The sequence below is a fragment of the Babylonia areolata genome, chromosome 23 (assembly GCF_041734735.1).
Source record: "Babylonia areolata isolate BAREFJ2019XMU chromosome 23, ASM4173473v1, whole genome shotgun sequence".
Classification (NCBI taxonomy): Eukaryota; Metazoa; Mollusca; class Gastropoda; order Neogastropoda; family Buccinidae; genus Babylonia; species Babylonia areolata.
In genome coordinates, this window is record NC_134898.1 from 23,677,792 (window position 1) to 23,700,291 (window position 22,500).

At 38.6% G+C, this 22,500-nt stretch overlaps 3 protein-coding genes across 3 annotated transcripts in view; 1 reads left to right on the forward strand and 2 right to left on the reverse strand.

Annotated features, from left to right (window-relative positions):
* LOC143298368 (polycomb protein SCMH1-like) overlaps positions 1-6,896 on the reverse strand; it is a 29,731-nt gene extending 22,835 nt beyond the window's left edge. Inside the window, exons 1-6 of the mRNA XM_076611269.1 lie at positions 6,800-6,896; positions 3,941-4,023; positions 3,309-3,379; positions 2,595-2,829; positions 1,772-1,860; positions 511-754 (exon numbers count right to left, since the gene is read on the reverse strand). Coding sequence (XP_076467384.1) covers positions 511-754; positions 1,772-1,860; positions 2,595-2,829; positions 3,309-3,379; positions 3,941-3,989 — 688 coding nt within the window. The 5' untranslated portion in view covers positions 3,990-4,023; positions 6,800-6,896. The remainder of the gene's footprint in view (positions 1-510; positions 755-1,771; positions 1,861-2,594; positions 2,830-3,308; positions 3,380-3,940; positions 4,024-6,799) is intronic.
* Positions 6,897-6,926: 30 nt separating this feature from the next.
* LOC143298369 (anaphase-promoting complex subunit 13-like) lies at positions 6,927-14,582 on the forward strand. The gene is made up of 2 exons (XM_076611271.1): positions 6,927-7,265; positions 8,903-14,582. The coding sequence occupies exon 1, from the start codon at positions 6,999-7,001 to the stop codon at positions 7,233-7,235; it is 237 nt and encodes a 78-aa protein (XP_076467386.1). The 5' UTR covers positions 6,927-6,998; the 3' UTR covers positions 7,236-7,265; positions 8,903-14,582.
* A 1,326-nt stretch (positions 14,583-15,908) lies between these two features.
* Positions 15,909-22,500, reverse strand: part of LOC143298367 (uncharacterized) — a 35,862-nt gene continuing 29,270 nt past the window's right edge. The window contains exons 12-14 of the mRNA XM_076611268.1: positions 22,026-22,196; positions 19,832-20,051; positions 15,909-19,486 (exon numbers count right to left, since the gene is read on the reverse strand). Of these exons, the coding sequence (XP_076467383.1) occupies positions 19,281-19,486; positions 19,832-20,051; positions 22,026-22,196 (597 nt within the window). The 3' untranslated portion in view covers positions 15,909-19,280. The remainder of the gene's footprint in view (positions 19,487-19,831; positions 20,052-22,025; positions 22,197-22,500) is intronic.

The window sequence follows — 22,500 nt, forward strand, 5'->3', positions numbered from 1 at the left end:
GTTGTGTTGTGTTGTGTATGTGTGCAGTGTATATAACATGTGTGTTATGTGTGTGTGGTGTGTTTGTGTGAGTGTGTATGTTGTGTGGAGTGTGTGTGTGTGTGTGTGTGTGTGCGTGTGCATGTGTGTGTGTGTGTTAGTGTAAGTGTGTATGTTGTGTGGTGTGTGTGTGTGTGTGTGTGTGTGTGTGTGTGTGTGTGTGTGTGTGTGTGTGTTATGTGTATGCTGTGCTGTGTGTGTCACGGGTGTCGTGCACACATATATACATGGCCTATTGTGAACGCTTAGCCTTAGCGCTTCAAAACAGATGAAACAAAAGAAATGCACATCATTATCACCACTACCATCAGCCAAAGCATTCACCCGCCTTCACAGCCTAAAGAAGTAAACAAACTGGGCCACAAACAAAACTTAATGTGTATGGAAGTTTGAAAACACGTTGTGATGATTGTATGCATTTTGTTAATTTTTAAAAAATATACTAAAAAAAAGAAAAAAAGGATTACACACCTTTCTGACCAGGTGGCTGCAAGGGATGGCCAGTGGTCTGGCACCACTTGACCGGAAAGATGTCGCGACAGTCAAACCGACACCAGTAGTCAAAGGCCCCACGCCAACCGTCAAAGGTGACATGGATCTGGTCACCGTTGACTGCCCCCACTGTGGCCGGACAAATCAAGTGCGAGTTTTTACGGTCCACAGCTTCCAGCTTCATGCCCACTTCAAAGTGGTTACCACGCGGAGTGGGCGGCTCCTGGGCAGACAGGAACAGCACGTGTTAATAAGAGCAAGGAATAAGCAGCGTGTACGCAACATTATATACATTTACAGCACACATTATTAAGAGATGAGAATAAGCCTATATACACAGTATTTCACACATTTACAGTACAAATTAAGAGAAGGGAATTGGCCATGCAAATACAGAATTTCACACATTTACAGAGATCGGAATTAGCTATATGTATGAAGCATATCATACATTTACAGCACACACGTTGGTACAACTTTCCCTGAGCAGACAACAAATTGCACAGACCACTGACGCAGTTTGCAGAGAGCAAAGGCTGACATGCTTTCGAAGGACTTGTCTTTTGCCAGCCTAATATTCCCTACCATATCAGTGACATCAACCCAACACAACCCATCCCAAATGCTCCCACCCCTCACCTCCACAAAGCCACTCTCAGTTCTGACTGTCACAGTCCCAGCACTTAAACAGATCGAACAATGTTAGATCACCACAAGGCTACAAATCAAAGAAGACTGTAGTGCTGCCGCTTATTCTTGCAGAAAGTTATTACCAATCTCTGAAAGGCAAAGCTTCAACAACTGCACCCATGAATGAATGCACAATCCGACAATGATGATACAGTGGAATCTGCTGTACACAACTATTTTGTGACAAGAGAAATCTTAACCGACTTAACCAATATTTCGGTTAAGAAAATAAAAAGGAACAGATGAGTATTGTGGAAATACAATACTTGCTTGCATCAATCAGGTTATTGTACCCACAAAAAAAATTGTCCACACTAGCAATAACTGAACTCCACTCCACTGTATTTCTAAATGCTTTTGATGGAAAACCCCACAATCGTAATGTCATCACTCTGTGATGCGAATCACTTCATCACAACAGCAGATCACTGACGCAAACTTATCAGGTTCTCAGGTTTGGTTTAAACATAATGATATCAGACGGGGTCTCAGGTTTCGCTTAAACATAATGATATTGTCATAAAAATAACAAATCAGATCAAGAGACAACCTTTTTAAAGCATCGGTCAGGAGCAATCTTAGCCCCGTGCAATGTTTTTTGAAGGAAAGTTGGCCAGATCGACTGATTCATCCTGAAACCTGCAGAAAGACACAATAGTAAATATGAGTTACTGATTTAAAACTTTTGATTCAAGACTAATGCCTGATTTCTTCTACAATTTCCCACACATCTGACCACTTAAAAAGTAAACATTTTACTGAAAGGCAGATCATGAAAAGTGAAGACCCAAAGCACCACATAGAAATGTACATTTCTGCTGGAAGCATTTGCAAACAGTATACATCCCATTCAATTTCAAGGGAAAACTCAAGTTAGAAATGAAAATTCATTGCCCATCCACTCTGCCACACACACTCAAAAAATGCAGAGCGGTTTTTTTTTTGTTTGTTTGTTGGTTGTTTTTTGTTGTTTTTTTTTTTTTGGGGGGGTGGGTTGTTTTTTTTTCCTTTTTTTCTTTTTCCTTTTAACTTATTCTTTCACTTTCCAGCATACTGAAAGCACATACATAACAAAGTGATCTAACATAGCACATCTTTTTTTTTACTTTTTTTTTAAAGCACCATTTTGGGAACATTTTCACACTGAAGCTTTTTCTGAGTTCAAGAAACGTGCAACCGGGAAATTTCTTCAAGGAGTTAGCGTCCCTTACATGTGGCAGTTCTTTTCTAATGTGTCCATGGGCTCCACTGGTCATGTTCACTTTTATCAATGAGTAAGCTTTGTATATGCGTATGACCATTTTCACTCCACCATTCAGGCAGTCACACTCCATTTTCAGGGGTACAACTCTGTTCAATAGTTCTCCACTCACCTAAGGGTGGCTGCAGCAAGCCATCATGCTGCTCACAAAAGCCAATGGGGTGAAGATCAGAGGAATCCACCAGCCGCCAAAAGTCATTCTTGTTGTCGCTCCCATCAAGTCTCAACCGGAGTCGTGGGCCCTGGATGGCTACCACAGAGGCGACGCAGATGAAGGTCAAGTTGCGGGGGTCAGAGGCCTCCAGCTTCATGCCCACCTCAAACTCTGTGGGGGGAGGCTCTGGCCACTGTTCAGCAAAAAGAAAACATTACTGCCATGGTTATATCAGTCAATGAATACACACAAACATGCACACACACACACACACACACACAAAATAAACAAAACAAAACAAAACAAAAAATCCAACAAAAAAACCCTAAACAATAAGAAATCAACCGGAAAAAAACTATCAAAACCAAATGTGCTTGTGTGTGCTCACACACACAGACAAAGCTTTACAAGTAGATAATATATTTCTAACATGCAGTCATCACAAAAAGAAAAAAAAGAAAAAGAAAAAAAGGCCCCAAGCAAATGTAATAATCCCCAAACTAAACAAAAACAGAAAAAAAATACACCAAGTCTAAATACACACACACACACACACAAAAGATTCGTGAAACAAAATATTTTCATTATAAAAATATGGTCAAACAAAATCCATCTCCCCATCCCCCGCCACTCTCTCTCTCTCGTGGGCACATGGATAGCATTCATGCTTACCTGTTTGAAGCAACTGATAGGTGCTGCTGCAGCATTTTGCTCAACGAGATAACTGTCCCATGAAAAGGTACCTGTCAAAACAATACTGTAATGTATTACATGCGTATGAGAACGTATGCTCAGATAAACAGAAATAAATAACAACCAAATGACATTCAAAAATACAAACATGAAACAGAAAACTGAATGAGCATTATAATGGAGGGACAGAGGATAAAACAGTATTTTATGCACCACTGTATGTAATCTGTCTTTTGTCAATTATCCTCTCTCATTCAAATGAAAACAGACCACACCATTCAGCAGTTCTAAAATCTGTTCGCCATCATCAGATTCTATTTGGGCTCATGGTTAATCTTATGAAAATAACAATAAGTTTTGTACTGTTGAGAAAAAATGTATGGGAGGAATTTAACTGATTGATACTACCACCAGTCCTGGAGAATTCCAGGCCTACTTTGAAAACCTGAACGCTTTTGCTGAAAAGGAAAAATATATAATTACAATTATATGTCATAAGAAAGAGACAGAGAAATTAAACATGCAAATCATTCAGAAATTGTTAATTTAAAACCAAACTGGAAAGTCAGTCAGTAAGTCTTCCTCAACACCAAGAAGAACATCAGATTCACCTTGAGTTTCATACTGATAAGAACATCCTCTGGAACTTGAGGATGACATGATTGAATGAAAGGTTGTCGAAGCTTGTAAGTCCCTGAAAAACAAAAAATTGCGAGCATTATCAAAAGAGTTCTTGTAACTATTCAAGCTCCATTATGATCACTTGACTAAAACATAAAATGCAACAGAATCTGAAATATCAGTACATAGAATTCCTGTGTTGTATTCTGTTGTGTTCCGTCTCTGAGAGCAGGTGCATTCTTGTGTTTATGTTGGGTAGTATAGTGTTGTGTGTATATGTGTGTCACACCGTGTTTTCAAATCATAATATTGAGAACAAAAAGAAGGTTGAAATCTGTCAAATGTTTCTCCACAGCTACATTAAGGTTGCTATAGACTAACTTCACTAAGGTGACCCTGTGATGGTAATAAAATGAGAGAATCTCATCAACAGATCATAGAAAAAAAGTGCATATAGCTGGTAATGCAGGATTTGGGAAATGTGGCACAGGAGAAATGCCACTGCAATGAGGACAAAGATGCAGCAACCAAAAAATGAAATAAAATAAAATAAAAATGATAAAGAAAGAAAACAAGGAATGAAATGGAAACCTATCTCAAGATGGTCATTAATATCATATCATGAAAATGATTAATTTTGTAAATGTAATGTTCATTATACACTCTCACAGTTCATATTACTTGAATTTAAAAGTCATGCACCACTGCCACATATCAAAACTTGATGTCTTGTAATCTGCTTAAATCTATTCACATATTCTAAAAGATTCTTTTAAATTAAAGGTGTCTGCTACTGCTAATGTTAGATCCATCAAAATGATGTTATCCTTGTAATAATAAAACTATTACTTTGGTGCAAGCAATTGTCCAGTCTCACCCTTTCCCCCCAATTTTGACTATGCAGCACACATTTAGCACACTGAAAAAGAACCCATAGCAACACAAGTCTTGTCCTCTGGCAAAACAGTTAAAAAAATTCATTCTGATCTACACAAATATAGATGCATGCACTCAAGGCCTGGCTAAGTGAATTGGGTTATGCTGCTGGTCTTACATGCTGGGTAACGTATATGGATTTCTGCAAACACAGTGCTGATTAATTCAAGTCACCCAAAGACATTGTCCTATTATTATAGTATTAATCTGCCAACACCCAAGACCTTCAATGGAACTCACCCCAAGTATAAAGCAGCGGTTGTAACTAAGATTACCATGAAAGCAGGGAATTAGTCCACAGAATCTGTGAATTGTTTTCTATACTGATGATAAATAAGGATGACGATCATAATGATGCTGTTGTGGAGCTATTTCATGTCTGGGACTTGATCAGTAGACTCTACACTAAGCTTCCTTTCTTATTTTTATATCCCAGCATTGACCATGCCAGAATTAGACATTTCCAGCATTGGTCAGGAAATTAGAGCAAAACAGACAAAGCCAAATCTGTTATTAGTGTGAAGTAGATCTAATGACAGTCACCTGTATAGTGTATGGTCCCAGTCTTCCCATTTCAGCCCATAGTACATTCACCTCTATTTTAGTATTTAGGACCAGAAGCTTGCGACTTGTCAAAAAAGTATGCCTCTGCTGAATCTTGAATCTGTTGAACCCACATCCTTTCAGTAAACACTTCATGTCACTAGCCATTTCACCTTAGTTGATGGTGCCAGTTTTACAGTTTGAGTGTGTATAACTGTGACAGCATATGTGTGAGTGTACATATGTACAATGCAGTCAAGCCTTGTCTCATTATCCTATTCCCCCACCCACCCCCTTTTTTTTTTTTAACTTAAGATAGATCTACAACCCACTTTGAAGGTAAACACATACATGTCCACACAACACCCAATGACAAATAGACACTTACAAACATAATCTAACAGTATCAACACACAGTGATCAATACACATGCAAGTGTTCAGTGTTGACGATCTTCAGCAGTCCATTGCTAATGTATGACTTTTTCAACTCCTTGTTAAACAGTCCAGTTGGTTCGCTGTTATAGTTGTTAGTTTTTCATTAGAAATATGTTATATTGTTATGATTTTTTGTTTATTTTTTAAACAAAACTTAAATCAATAATTTTCACACACACACAAACACACTTTCACTTACTCGTATGTGTACAAAGTCATCCCCCACTCCCTCGATTTTTTTCCTTCCCTCGTCTGATATCACTTACAGTGAAAAGACGTTAAACTAAAGAACGAACAAACAACACTTGCAAGTTGCATGCATACACACATGTCTGTCATTTAAGATTAATTATTTTACGGGAAGCAACACTCATCCACTGAGCTTTTATTTTGGAATTGGCCAGATGGGTTCCACACTGCTTTTGCACAAGGCTGTTCAGTGTTATCTACACTGGAGCCAGCTGTTGTAACAGGCATAAATGCCATAACCCCTTGTCCCCATCCTATTTAAATTCCCATCAATTTTTTTTTATCAAAACAAACTTGTATTTGAATGCTTAAAATGGCACTGTATGATGCATCATCCATGGGAACATACAAGTTGGCACTTTTTTTTTCTTTTCTGGCAAAAACGGTCAAAATCTTAAATTTGACAATATGCAAAGGGCAGGGGGCTGTTGAGATGGGGTGTAATTTTTCCTGAGTTCAGAACGGTTACTGTTTTCGAAAGATTAAATAAAGAATCTGGGAACGATCACTGACTGGACGGTTGTTCTATTCGGATTGAAGTACAATTTACGTCTGTGTGATGTCATCGAAACCATCAATCAGTCACACACCATTCAGCGACTGTTCGCACAATAGCTGTACGTTTGAAGAATGGAATTTTCTGACAGAAAATATTCCAAAAATGTGATCGTAGCAATTTTTTACCTGTAAATGTTTGCAGAAGCCAAAGTTTGAGAAATAGTTATTGAACTCTTCTGAAGCGTTCAGTGGCATCAACAACTAGCGCCATATTACGATCACGTACATCTCGTAAAATCTCGGCATCTTTACTCAGAGTGATCTCCCTTCTAGTGGTCCAGCTGCTCGATGTGAAAGAGAGAACTTCGCAAAGGTACCGCTGAAAATGGATAGTGAAATTCAGCGTTGGCAGAGACAGGGTCAGCTAATGGATCTGATTGACGAAAAATGGAGGGAGGACATTCTTCCCAATGAAGACATTGCCGTGCCACAGATGGAGCTTCCTGAGTTGGAGCAAGACAATGGACCGTCCACAGAAACCCTGCAAGAGCAGGAACAGAAGTGGAGCGATTTGGCATTGCAGTCTCTGCACGAACAGCCCCCCACTTCTACACAGAGCTGATCTATTATCATTATGATTGGCCCACCTCAGGTTACTATTTTCATATTCGCAGTTCAGAGAGTACAATGTTACTTTTTCATACGTCAGACTAAATGCTGTATGTGCACATATGAATCGTTATTGTTGAAAATTCCTTCTGTCAATCTGTGTCATGGTCAACGCTCGTCTTGTATCAGAGGTTGATAAGCTTATAGTTGGGACAACACCAAAGTGAGAGCTGCATGATCCTCAGACTAGTAGGCAAGATTGCACTGGCTCTTAATGCTGCCGTCTTGAGAGCTAGTTAGCCTTTGGTGACCATCCCAACTTGGCTGAGAGAGTTGGTATGTAACTTGGGCATGACACACTCCACTTTGATCAAATCTTAGCGCAGATAGTCAGGACAGCAGCTGCCTCCTCAGTTTTTCTTATGGTCATAGTTGGTCACGACTATGTTACAACATTTTCTGTGTGATTTTTGCAAACATTAGTGATCAGGCTTTCTTTGTTCGAGCATGTCTGAAGGCAGCACAACTAGATCAGTTGTCATTAACAATTAACATCGTCAGATTGATCATCAGCTAATATAGACTTATCCAAGGCAAACCTATACTCTTTCCCATTCTGTTGATAGATTATATCACTTTTGATTGTTTATCCTACAAATGAATGAAGCATTCAGTGATTCATAAAATGAAACCAAATTGCATAATTTACCCAAATTAGAAGGGAAGTTTTGTCATGTGGAGAGGAAAGAGTAATGTTGTCATTCCACAATCCATAATGAACACATTATCTGTTCATAACCAGATTGGCATTTTTTTCATGGCAGAAACTGGAAGACACCCAACTGGACAAAACAAATGACTTTTAAAACTATATAATTTCAGGTAGTACAAAGTTTTTGTTTATTGTCTTGTTTTTACTACATTTACAGTATATTTAAACTAAATCAAAGACACAACCGTTAAAATTAAGTACCGGTACAAGCATCCACTTTTCTTAATCTCGCTTTATGTTTTGTAATATTTGTATTGTATTTGCATTTCTTTTTATCACAACAGATTTCTCTGTGTGAAATTTGGGCTGCTCTCCCCAGAGACAGCGCATCACTACACTACAGTGCCACCCATTTTTTTGTATTTTTTCCTGCGTGCAGTTTTATTTGTTTTTCCTATCAAAGTGTATTTTTCTACAGAATTTTGCCAGAAACAACCCTTTTGTTGCCGTGGGTTCTTTTAGTTTTACGTGCGCTAAGTGCATGCTGCACACAGGACCTCAGTTTATCGTCTCATCCGAATGACTAGCATCCAGACCACCACTCAAGGTCTAGTGGAGGGGGAGAAAATATTGGCGTCTGAGCCGTGATTCGAACCAGCGCGCTCAGATTCTCTGGCTTCTTAGGCGGATGCGTTACCTCTACTCCACATAATATGGTTGTGGTTCAGCACATATTACTGATATTAAATCAGGAACATTTCAGAATGTTTTACTCATAATTTCTGGTTTCTTATAGATCATTCTATGGCTTTGTGTCCTCTCTTTTCTCTCTTTCCCACTCCGCCTCCATTCCTCCTGCCTCTCTGTGTTAGTGCAATTAAAACATTTGCCAGAGACTTTTCTATTGGAAAAAAGAGAGCTAAAAAGCATGTTTCAGATCTATTCAGTTTTTCCCTCATTGTTTTCAGGTCTGTGCATGTTGACTCTACAACTGACCACCAGTGTACCAGCTTGCAGACACAGAACTACAGAGACATCTGAAAGAACAAAAACAAAGTGGAACACCTGTTTTGTCATACATGTCTTTGGGTTATAGATATTCTTATAACCATGGATTTAACAGTATCTTTTTTTTTTTCTCTCTCTTTTGCACTCAGCTGTGTTTTTGCAATGAAAATGTTCAATATTGCATCGTAACTACAGAATCACCAAAGCAAATTATCAGCTTCATTGGTCTTGAAAAGACTACAGATGCTGAGGCTGTAGAATATTAAGGTATTTAGACTGAAGAGTTTGTGAAAATGAAAGCTTTGTATTTAATCATACTGAAACTGTTATAATGACAGGAGGTATTCATTAAAAATGGAGGAAGTTTTGGAATTCAAATCAAGCTTTGCTGGGTTTTTTTTACTGATCAGCATGTTGCAATGACTGATAGCTCATTTGCTGCATTTTCTTGTTTTTCTTTTTTTAATGTTGCATTTTGTTTTTGGGTTGTTTTTTTTTTCAAATACTGTTTCCTAAATTATTTCCCATTTGAATTCAGACAGATCTATACCCATATCATGGTACTTAGAATCCATACAAAATTAACTCAAAGGCTGTAAAAGTGGAATTGTTAGATTGCCCATGTGTGTGTAAACACTTTAAAAAAAATGTAAATTGCTGAATATGGCAACACTAAAACAGTTTGTTGTTTCACACTCTCAGCTGTGTATTTTTTATTTGGTATGTTTCAGACATATGTTAATTATACATAATAAATGTTTGCAATACCTGCTCTACTTTTTATGCACGCTGTGTGTGTGTATGTGTCTGTGTGTGAATAACTGGAATGAAACTGCTTTATTTGTCTGCACAAATTTAGTGCTAATGCTAAACATTGCGTACTGTGGGTCATTATAAGTATGTTAGATTAAATGTAATTTTAGGAAAGAATCCTTTATATTATTGTTGTTGTTGTCGTTATTACTATAACTATAAATGGCTTGATTGGGTTTAAAATATTTTTCAATGTCATACTGACTAAATAAGTGACACCCCATCCTAAGGGGCCAACCAATTATACAGTCTGTCTGCCAGCCTCAAAGAAAGTCTTTGACACTTCCAGCACTTTCTGTAGAGATCTGGTAATATCTCATGGAGTAGTTAACTTCCTAAGTAGCATAGCCTGGGGACAACAAAAAATGGGACTTCAGTTCTTCAGTCATTGAAAACTTGACAAAATCAATTAGAATAAAATGATTTTTTAAAAAAATGTAAACCAAGAACAGAAGCAATGAAGGAAACATATGGACAACTTACTGGGAACAAGACCTTTCCCTCAGATCCAAAGGTTCATGCCATTACCTTTCTTTCCTTTTTTCGTTATTATTGGGGGGTTTTCTTTATCAGGAACATGTCACTGGATTCTGATGGTTCTTCACTCCGAAACAAGACTTTCAGACTCTTTATAAGACATTTTATTGTTTTGTCAAGAAAATGTCAACAAACCTGCATGACACTTCACTGCTCAACAGATCTTTCATGTTACTGCACTTCACTTATCAGTTTATCAGGAGCAAGTCTAATGTAGTAATGGCTCTTGGGCAGACTTCATTGTATCACTTTAGTAACAGACTTTTCATTGAACTTATTTACGTTTCTTTATCACCAAGAAGTAGATTTATGCTGTTCATGAGATCATTTAGTAACAGACTTTCCACTGTTTCACTGGATGAAACTTCATTTTGTTTTCTTTGTTAAACTTTTGTTGTTGTCAGGAACAAGCTTGTGGGTCTTGGTGAAATTTGAACACGCAGAACTATTATATGACCTTTGTATTGTGCTCTTCAAATGATGGCCATATTCATGTGGAATAGTTGGATAGATCATTTGTATATCACATGAACAGGAAAACAAAATCTTAAGTCAATGGCTTTGGTTACAAACGGATATCTTACTTTAACTGGTCAGCAAAGTTCCTAAAACTTTTCATGCTAGATATCCCTTCAGGGCTGCATTCCATGTTCAAGTGCTTCCATATGTTTATAAATAAAGCTGTTGTACTCAGACATACAAGAAACACAACAAAGATAAAGAGAGTAAGTTGGGAAGATTTATTCACCATCTCCCCTGCACATCAAGACAGTTTATTAACAACTGGTGGACATTCAAATCAGTGATTTACGACCTAAATATATACAATGTCAAGGATACCTTGAAGTGTTTGTTTTGTTTTTAAATAAGTATGATAATGAACAGTGTTAATTTAACTTTCAGAATTAAATAAAACAGATGGCATTTTATGATTATACCACTTATTCACTTTTTTTCCCTCATGAAATCAATCTGTGAGACAGCGTTGTTTACAATTCAGCGGTGGAACTGTAATGGCCTACATCTATAGCATCATGTAGCAGTGTTAGAATAACAAACTGCAGTATTTTCTAACGCAAAATGTCTGCTGGCATAATGGAGTATGACTAGAATTCTTCAGTGCAGAATATGAACCAATCTTGAAGTGAAAACCTGTGCTGAGAGAAAATGTAGGTGTGGACAAACATTACTATTTCGACTGTGACTCCTTTTCAATCAGAGAACTTATGGGAGTGGGGGATGGAATCTGAATGTGAAAGCAAAATCATAAAAATTCAGTTACATTTTCCAATGGGAAAGAAATCTGAAAACACTGACCACGACCACATCCATGGCTTAATAGGTAATCAGTATTTAGGTGTAGTAACTGGCAGAGAAATCACCATTATACCAACAATTTTCAAAGTCAAGGTGAATACATAGTAACACATTTTGATAAGAGATTCTTTAAAAAAAGAAAAAAAAAAATGTGTAAAGTATGCAAAATTTCCAAATAGTGTGTGATTGTGTATGCACATGTGTAAAGCTTTGATTTTGACACTTCATTTACACAGCTATGACCCTGATATCGAGGAAGTTACACACTTTCATCTGGCAGCTTTATGTAAATTTAACAAGTCTTCTTGTTCTGATACCTACATGTGTGTGTGTCCATTTTAGTTCCTTTCTTGATGCTAACCTAAAGGAACCCACCCCCACCCACCCCCCAAAACAAACTAAAAACCCCCAAAAAATTCTTATCGGGGTACAGACACCCAAAATATACATTACATTTTAATCAACTTTTACAATGGGGGCAGATCCTGAGAATATTGATTCTGAATGCTTCACTGCAGGCATTATGCTGGTTAGCAGCAAAATTAATGTGGTACTTGGCCAGATAATAAATCTGCAAATCAAAAAAAATAAAGTGACATGACTAAAGATAAAGGGAAGAGACAACAGCTGCAGACAATGCTGTATAATATTGTCGACACTGAAAATTCCTTTGAAACATATTGGTGACTAAACCTAAATCAAACCTGCAGGGAAAATCAGATTTGAAATAAGGAAAACCAGACTATCATGATGTCAGTCTTGTTGTTTTTTATTCTAAGTATGTGATAAAAAATTGGTAAAACTGGAAAAAAAACAAACTGGTAACGCTATTTTATTCAAAACATTCTCAGTCATACCACCAGAACAAAAATGAAAATGCAGCAGTCGTTTTTTTTCCTCTGAATTAAGTACAATTCTTCAAGTTATATTTTTACTACTTTTTTTTCCTTTTCCTTTTTTTTTTTTTTCAGTCACTCTTCTCCAGTTATTCCAAACTAGGACCTCAGAATAGTTTCAAGAATGCCTTTTTTTCTTTTTCTTTTTTTAACAAACAAAAGAATGATTCCAGCAGCTGGTAGAAGTTGACAAATTTTCTCCCCAGCTCATGGTTTTATACTGGCACCTGTTTGGCAAGTGAAAATCAAACTGAAGAATTGCAGCCCTTGCATAAAGCAAAAACGGTGGGTACCTTTTAAACAGAAGCTTTGTTCTGATCCTCAACATACTTTCAGACGTAAACTTCCATCTTAATTTTACCCATTCATCTTTCTCGTCACTATTCTCCTCCCCTATACCCCCCACCCCATAAGCTTTCTATGCCTTTTCTCATACATTTTCTCTTCAATTTATCCCCTAATAAACATTCCCTTTACTGATTCTCTCTTCCTTTCTCCTATTGAAATGCTCTCTTTAGTCTTTCACAAGTTGTATATGTGTCTTTTAGTTTGTATCTTCTGCCCAATTCCTCCAGAGTTGCTCTTGTGCTCCTCGACATCCAACTGCAGCAATAAAGGCTGATCAGTCCAAGAAGATGGTAAGCACAGAGCAGATAAGTTTATGGGTCTAGAAGTGTGTTTCTTTTGAAACATTATTTGATTCTGACATTGTACAATTACTCTTTTTTTCCAAAGACTGACAAGACTTCTTTTTTTTTTTTATATAGCTTTTATGAATACTCCCTCCACTCCCTGACCCATGAGAAAAACAAACAAAAACAAAAAACCAGCTTGCTAAGTAACCAAATCACAAAACACCCACATGTGTAATCACACTTTCACACAACACTCGCCAAAACTTTCTTTTAATTTATCACTTAGTTACACATCTTGAGATCTACAGAAAGAACCTTAAATTTGGATTTAACATACCCATTTGACAAAAATACTTGCGTGACAAAAATATACTTGCTTTGCAATAGTATCTGTACAGACAGCAATAGTCTTTACACATTTGGTACATTCAAACATGATCACACTAAATGCATCAGATGCTTCTGTTTAAGTGTGAGTATATATATAGAGAGAGAGAGCGAGAGAGAGAGATGTGTCACTGAAATACAGTTTCACACAAAAACAAATCCAGATATAATACTTTTGGAAAAACAATCTGCATTCTCTCTTCACACTTAGGCTTCCAAATTTAATGATTACATCCAGTCCAATATATACACACAGTTATTCAAACATTTTACATATACACGCACAAATGCTGCCTCCATGTTTCTGTTTGCTTGTTTGTTTGAAACAGGCATATATATAAGGAAACATGTGCTTTGATTTTTTTAAAGATATATATATATATTTATATATGTAACAAATTATGGAAAAATCAAAATAGTAAAATAAAAATGTGGCAAGTCTAACAATGCCATTTATGTTTTTCCCCCATGGCATACATTACAAGTGACCAAATACCAATTACACACACACACATACACACACACATGCTCACACACACACACACACACACACAGTGTACCATAGCTGTTTGATCATAAACAACACAGGCTTCAACTAAAGTTAAGGACCAGTAGCACTGTTCAGAAACTATTAATTGGAGTTTGTTTTGGATGAATATTTCATCAAAACGAACAAAAATTGAAGACTAAATTCACATCATTATCAAGGAAACAGACTTGTCAACAAGACAGCCCCCAAAACATAAAGTGACAGACAAGTCAGTGATTAGTGTAGTCATCGTTCTTGTCAAAACATTTGTGACATCACTCCAACACTGAGTTGATGGACCAGCCAATAATGCAAAATATACTGAACCCAAAACTTGTATGACTGAGGAATCTGAAGAAGTTTACTTCAGAAGACCAAATACTGGACCAGAACTTAAGCTGAAGCCTGCAAAACATCAAAATAGTAAAATATTTCATTTCACAGAATGTTAACTCAGTGTTGAACAAAAGACAAACATTACCAAGGTTTATTTTCTTGCATCAACCATGGAACAAAAAAAAAAGAACATGAGTATTTGGTTTGTCAGTGCATCTGCTGATGTGCACACAGAGGATCATATCACATCACAGTTTAACGGAATGTTCAACAAGGAGTCATGTATGTCGAGAGTTGCTCTCACGGGTCACGTTAACACTGTATACACACTTCCACTTCACATCAAAATGCCACAAACTTGTGACAGTAATATGTCTGCAAGTAGTTTGTTTACTGACAAACAAAGCTGAAAACAGATGAACAGAAACTTTAGTGCTGGCATCTGAAGCTATATGAAAAGTTTAAAGCTAAGAATAACAATCATCAAATTATGTATTTTTATGGCCACATAAAGAGCTGCTTGACTGAGACTAGTGAGAGCATACTTTTTTCTATTCTTTTTTTCCTATTCTTTTTTTTTTTTTTTTTTTCCTATTCTTTTGTTTCTTTTTCCGGTTCTTTTTTTCTTTCTTTTTGTGCTTTCCCCCCATCTTTTTTCAAAGTAAGTACATGTAACCTTAACTGTTGAATTTCACATTTTTCAACATGAGATTAAGTGACCATTAGACACAAGTGCAATTGAATTTAGTGTTGCAAAACTTCCAAGTTTTAAACTTTTGACCTCCAATGTTAAGTACATAGCACTTGTATACTTTTTTGAAAAGCAAGAGGAATCTTTAATAGCAACATGACTAGGTATTATGGTGGTCATCCAAGAATTTGCACTGATATTCCTTTCAGCAACAAAGGACACAGAAAAGAAAACTCAGATCTCAACCAATCTTGTGTCGTCAAACAATGTCCACACAGAATTCAAGACAAAAACAAGAGGAGGCTTTATCATGTACATAGTACATGAATCACTGTAAACATTGGGTGCACAAAACATCTGGCAGCAACTAAACATAAAGATCAACAATTTCCATCAGCAAAAAAAGGTATAATATTCAGTTAAATAGTCTTATCAATGGGTAATTTACCACTTCCAAGGCTATGCATGGAGACCTTTTGATGAGGCTTCAGAGACACAAAATGAGAACTGTTTGGCACAGGAACTGATCACGTTATATATCAGCCCATCAAATGCAGTCATTAATCATGCACTTCACGAAGGAAGATTGGCACAAAAGGAGGCTGCTTACAGTGCATATCACAGACTGGGAACGCAAATACAGCAGTGAGAGTTGGTACTGAAGATAACATCTTAAAGCAGATTCTTCATGGCAGGTATGATTTAAGTCAACTGAGGTTTCAATAAATAACTGCAGAAATACAAGTGTGAAACAGACTACAATCTGAAAAATAGGAGTTCCTCTCATTAAGTACACTAGCATGTGTCCCCCCCCGCCCCCCCCCCCCCCCCCCCCGCACCCCCTACCCCAAAATGAATTCCATTCTGTCTTTTTGTAGGTGTCATCCATTCTAAGATTTGCCATAATGAGTATAAGAATTGAACTTCTGCTCACAATACAGCTTCAGTTTCAAGGAGACGTCTAAAGTGAACAGACTGGTCCATATATGCAACACCACTTCTGCTTTACAGGAAAAGAAAAAAAAAGCAGATACCTGACCTATGCATAAAGCCAGCGCAGTTGTCAGGATCTTGAGAGCCTACCATATGCACTTCATGGACAGTTTATATAATCATCAAAGTCTGATCCCAGAAACAACAGCTTAGTGAAACAGTTTCAAAAACTAATCAGTTTTTCACTGGATATCCTCTTCCATAAGCTCACAAAAAGCAAAAATCTTCACTACCTGTATATTACACTTGAACTATTGTAACAAGCCATCATCCTCACTGTGATGTCTGATTAAACAGCAAAATGTCTTCCATTTTAATTGACCCTGAATAAATGGCTCAAGCAAATCACCAATTGTGATGAAATCTGAAACTAATGCATCTTTCTTACAATGCCTACCAACATAAATAAGAGAAATGAGTTTTCAACATTTTCAAATGAAAGACCGAAAGATGTAATGGGAGTGGACATGACAGACTGTTTACACACTGAACAATGCTGCTGACTAGCAGAGACTGATGGTCATCACAATGGCAGTGAATTAAGCTTCACGATATGCAGTTTAATACACTTTCCTTTTCCTAACAATTCTACTGAAACATTTCTGTAGCACACTCCTCCAGAATGTTACACAGTTTTATGCACTTCACATGAAGAGCCTTTCTCCTGTTACAACTATATAAGCTGCTATTACATGCACTGTGTGTATAGTATTTTTCACATCTTATTCAACAACTGTAAACACACTGGCCCTGAACGCTGACAACAGACTACGCTTCTCATTTTAAAGAACAAGAAAAACAAACATGCTAAAAAAACGATGAGTGGTAGGATGTATCTGAAACAATCAAGTTGTGAGGAACTATTTGAATCATCTGTGTTTCAATCAGTTCAGTTTCAAACCTCCATATGTCAGCACTCTTCACATCAAAAGTGCACACAAGTATCCAAACATCAGTTCCACAAAAAGTGCCAACAGTGTGGACAACACAGTCCACATATGTATCATGTATCTCCATATATGAACAGTCCACATGGGTCTCCAAATACCAACAGTCCAATAATATTTCTCCTCATATGAACAGTTCACTTATGTACCTCTAAACACCAACAATCTAATTATATCATCTCCATGTATGAACAGTCACCATGTGAATCTCCAAATGCCAACTGTCCAATTATGTATTTATCTCTGCATATGAACAGTCCACAAATATATCTCCAGGTATCAACTATCCATGTAAGTATCTCATAGGTATCTCAAACCAAGAGTCTCCATGCACCACGCGTCTCCACTTTCTATGTGGCCAAAATTTCTGCATAACCACACCTTAAGTAATGAAATCTTTTTTTCTTCTGTCTTTGGTTATAAATCTCTCCCATTCTAGTGTCAGGAAAGTGTTCTTTTTTGGGATGAAATCACAACAATCACGGTGCTAAATCTGAGGTAGACAAGTGCTCCACTTGACAGCAAATCTGCAGCTTAGCAGTACACAGTACTGAAAGCAAATCATGCTCTCTGCAAATGATGTGTGTCCTTGAAAGCAAATCTGTGCTTGTCCTTTACACAATACTGACAGCAAAACAATACACTACTGTTCACAATCTGTTGCAGAAAACAAAAATGTCTTTTTTGCTACTCATGACATGGCACTAAAATGTAACTTTTTCTATGGACACAGGCAGGAATGAACAGTGCTCAGAGTAACTTGTTTCAAGTAATAGGTGCAGACGGCTCCCTTCACTGCCATAAACGCATTTCTTTTGTATGTGCATAATGATGTCACTGATGACGTCATCAGAAAAAGGGAAATAGCCCTGGAAGGCTGAAAATTCACACAGTTTATCTAGCGTGGTATATCTCCAGACCATTTTCTCAGTTTTAGGCTTATTGTTTTGGATAATGTTTTATGACCTGAAACACCACTTTCTACTGTTTCCCCTGTGGCACTAAAGGGGTTTTAAATTGACTAAGAAATGAACAGACTCCACCAGAACAGTGGTGTTATTTTCACCGTCTAAAATAGAGTTTTACCCTATGGTACACTGATGCGGAGTGTTTTCCAATGGGACACGCTCTGTTTCTTCAGTTCTGTATGAAAACTTACCTGAAGGCAATACTGAAGACCAGGTGTCACAATGGAAACATGACATCATGACCATTCCCCTTGGTGAGAACAAGTTTTCTTCCTAACACGCATCTGTCTGGACGATCCTAGGTTCATCTTCATCTCTCAACTTTCAGTTCTGTGAACATCTGTGCATTAACTGCCTGTCTTAAGAATGATGAGGTAACGCATGACTGATGAAGTACCATAAACTGGAAAGTGAGGCAAGGTGGGGAGGATAACACACAAACATCTTAAAACCACATTTTTTTCTTTAATTTTCTTACCTCCTCTCTCTCTCTCTCAATAATGTCACTGTTCACCCCTTCAGATACAACAGACTAACCCAGTCTTTTTGCACTGTGGTTTCTGTTTTGCACATACAGACAGCATATGGGTGGTCACATTTCAAAAATCAGATTGCAGTCACACTTTGGGAAGGAAGAATAAGGTTACCCACATCTTGTTGAACAGTTATCAACATTGTGTACAGGTCGGTAGCACATGAAAATATGGAACTGTAGTACAGCCAGTCAATAACGTGACAGAAACACAGTAAAAAGAACTGTTTCACATTTCTGTCAACCAAACGGCAACATAAGAACAGCTGATGAGGAATGTCTGCAGGTAACAGTGGCACAAAATAGAACAATCATCCATCTGGAAACAAAATCCAAGTGGGTTTGTCATTCTTTTCTTTTTGTAAGTGTTCGTATCACAGACAGCAGAGTTCAGCAACTTCACCTTTTTTTTTTTTTAATCAATTTCATAATCACCGATACTAATACTGTTGCCAGTTCTGAACGAACATGTAAGTGTAAGGGAATTTAAATCAGATGGCTTTACTGTGTAGGGGCTTGGAGGCGTGGGGTAAAGTGGGTGGGGATATGCAAATCAGGAGGATAAGTATTGGAGGGAGAGAGAGGGAGGGGTAACACTGTTGATGATGGGGGCTTGGAGGGGTTTGGTGGGTGGGGATATGCAAATCGGGAGGGTAGGGGGACTGGGGAAGAGAGAGGGATGAGTAACACTGTTGATGGTGCAGGGCAGGGGTGGGGGACAGGGAGGAGTGTATGTGAAGCTCAAGAGTCGGGGAGGTCACTGGGTGGCGCACTGGATGTTCTGACCCATGTCCTCGGCGTACTGGTTGCACAGGCTGGCCCTCAGGCTGTCCACCTCCCCACGCAGCTCGCCCAGCTTGGACAGCCACTGCTTCATCGTCTGACCCTTCTCCTCCCCCGGGACCCTGCCCCCCGCCGCCTTGCTGCCCATCTTCTCCTCCTCCTCCTCACCACCCACCGCATCTGCAACACATGGGCAGCAGAACTGAGCTGTCAAAGCAATCTTAATTTCAAATATAATAATGGGGCACTAGCAAATTGTACGCGCGCGCGCACACACACACACACACAGAGTAACCACCAAAAAACAAAAACATGAAACTAAGAATACACACATGCACACATACAACACAACAGAACAACAAGAAAAAATGTCAACAGCTTCCCTCTATATTGCAGTCTACTCCACAGTAAACATAAAATGTATTTTTTAAAAACCACCAAAGAAACCTACCAACCAACCAACAGCCAGTAAAAAACACAACTAACGACACAAAAAGACACTTCTTCACACCCCAAAGCACTGACCTCTGACACCCAGCAACACAGACATGTTGGGGTCCTCTCCTCTGGCTCTCTGCAGACACACCTGCACCAGGGACTGCAGCTCGGAGAAGCAGAGGCCCAGCTCCGCCATGAAGCGGCGCTGAAGGCGCATGCCATCGTCCGTGGCATGCTGCTCAAACTGGGTCATCTGCTCCCTCAGGATCAGGTTCTGCTCCATCAGGTCCTGGTTCTGACCTCCCAACTGTGGACAGCCACCAGGGACATTTTTTTGTGTGAGTATGCACCCACATTTGGTTGATGATGATGATGATGAGATATGGATACTTTTAAAAAGCGACTATCCTCGGTCTACGACCAAGCTCTAAGTCTAAGCACTTTACTAACTCAGGAGTCATTTGCACAACAGGCTGCCTAACTGGGTAGAGCTGACTGACGGCTGCCTTTGGGCGCTCATCATTCGTTTCCTGTGTCACTCAATCAGATTTCAGGCACTCACACACACACACTCAGACAGACATGCAACATTTTACGTGTGTGAACAGGGTTTTTTGTTTATCTACCCCGCCATGTAGGCAGCCATACTCCATTTTTGGGGATGTGCATGCTGTGTATGTTCTTGTTTCCATAACCCACCAAACGCTGACCTGGATTATAGGATCTTTAATGTGCGTGTTTGATCTTCTACATGCAAATACACATGAAGGGGGTTCAGGCACCAGCAGGTCTGCACATATGTTGACCTGGGAGATTGGAGATCCACCCTTTACTTACCAGGTGCCGTAACCAAGATTTGAACTAAGGACCCCCAGACTGAAAGTCCAACGCTTTAACCACTCAGCTACTGCACCCGTTACAGGGTTCCCACTGATGGCATGGCTAACTCAGCTTATACTGGACAAACCTTACATTTGGGCCAACAGCAAAGGGAGAGCTGTATGATCAACAGTTTCTTCACTGCAAGGGAATTCATTTACAGTTTATTACTTTGTGAAGGACTATGACTCTAAAAATAGGAGGAAAGATTGCAATGGCTCTTATTGCTGCAGCCTTAGGGGCTTGTTATCCTTTGGGGACCATCCCCAATGCCGACTCCTAAAAACCTCTTGGCCAAGAAAGTGGGGATGTAACCTGGGCAAGACACTCTCCGTTATAATCAAATCCTAGACTAGTTTATCAGGACAACAGTTGCCTCCTCTGGTGTTCAAATGGTCATAGTCAGACATGACTGATAATAATACATACATACTTGTCACTGATGAGACCAAACAAAATTCTTTACTTTTTCCAAACCAGTCTGAAAATTTTCCAAAAGACACAGGCAAATTGACTTGAAAAACATTATCTGCAATACTGCTGATGAAAGAGATTGGTGGACATCTTAAGTTTATATTATTTTCATCACTTTCTTTTAGTATCAATGTTTGTTAAAACTTTTAGCACTTTTTATTTAATTGATGTTATTTCCATCACTTAGTAAGTTGGGCTTTTTCTAAATGCATTGCTGTGAAGAGTTGTATGAAGTCACATTTCCAAACCCTGAAGAGTAAAACATATTTTTCTAAGACTTTACCAGCCTGGAATGAAAGAACAATAGGGCTAGGCGAGTAAATGATTAAACAAATATAAAGAGTGGTAACTCTCTCCATTTACAAGGTACACAACTTGCCAAGTCAATGCTACTTATGCTACCGTTTCAGCTAGCACACAGGTAAATAAAAGGTACACTGGAACAAATGCACACACTTCCTCAAAAAAGGAAGCTCTGGGCTGGTCCTTATACCAATCATTTAACATGTGCACATTGCAGCAATGACAGAAGAAAGTCCAAACACATGTTTTGTATTTCTTCTTCTTTTCGTTAATATTCTTTTAGCTTTGCCAGTCTTGATTGAATAAGTCTTTTTCAGTGCACCTTGTTCATGCAACACACGGGACTTCAGTCAGTTAATCGTCCCATCCAAACCACCAGATGCTCAGTTTGATTTTTCTTGCCAAACTTGAGAGAAAGGGCAAAACCAGGAGGAACCAAACCTATTGGCAGATGAGCGTCTTAACCATTTTGAGAAAAAGGCAAGACTGGGACTGACCTTTGACCAGGTGCTTGATTTACCTGCCAAACTTCAGAGAAAGGGCAAACCCAGGAGGAATCAAACGTATACTGGCAGATGAGCATCTTAATTAACCATTTTGAGAAATGGGCAAGACAGGGACTGACCTCTTTGACCAGGCGCTTACTCTTCTCGACCTGCTGCTCCTTGTCAATGACCTCCTGCCGCAAGGTGCCCACCACCTCCTCCTCCTGACCCAGCCTCTCCCGCAGCTCCGTCATTTCCGACTGGAGCCGCATCTCTGTCTGGCGCAGGCGGCGGTGGGTCGTCTCTAGCAGCTGTCAGAAAAAGAAAAACACAGCATGTGTTGTTTTGTTCTGTGGATTTTTTTTTTTTTTTTTTTTTAGTTCACTTGAAGGTGTCTCTAGCAGCTGTTGGAAAGAGAAAAACAAAGCATGTGTTGCCTTGTTCTATGGACTATTTTTAAGTTCATTTGAATGTGTTTGGGTCGTCTCCAGCAGCTGTTGAAGAGAAAAACACAGCTTGTGTTGCTTTGTTCTATGGAGTTGTTGTTTTTTTTTTAGTTCACTTAAAGGTGTGTCTCCAGCAGCTGTTGGGAGACAAAAAACACAGCATGTGTTG

Bases quoted from the DNA above. Each gene is read 5' to 3' on its own strand.
- LOC143298369 (XM_076611271.1), top strand. From the start codon at position 6,999: ATGGATAGTGAAATTCAGCGTTGGCAGAGACAGGGTCAGCTAATGGAT.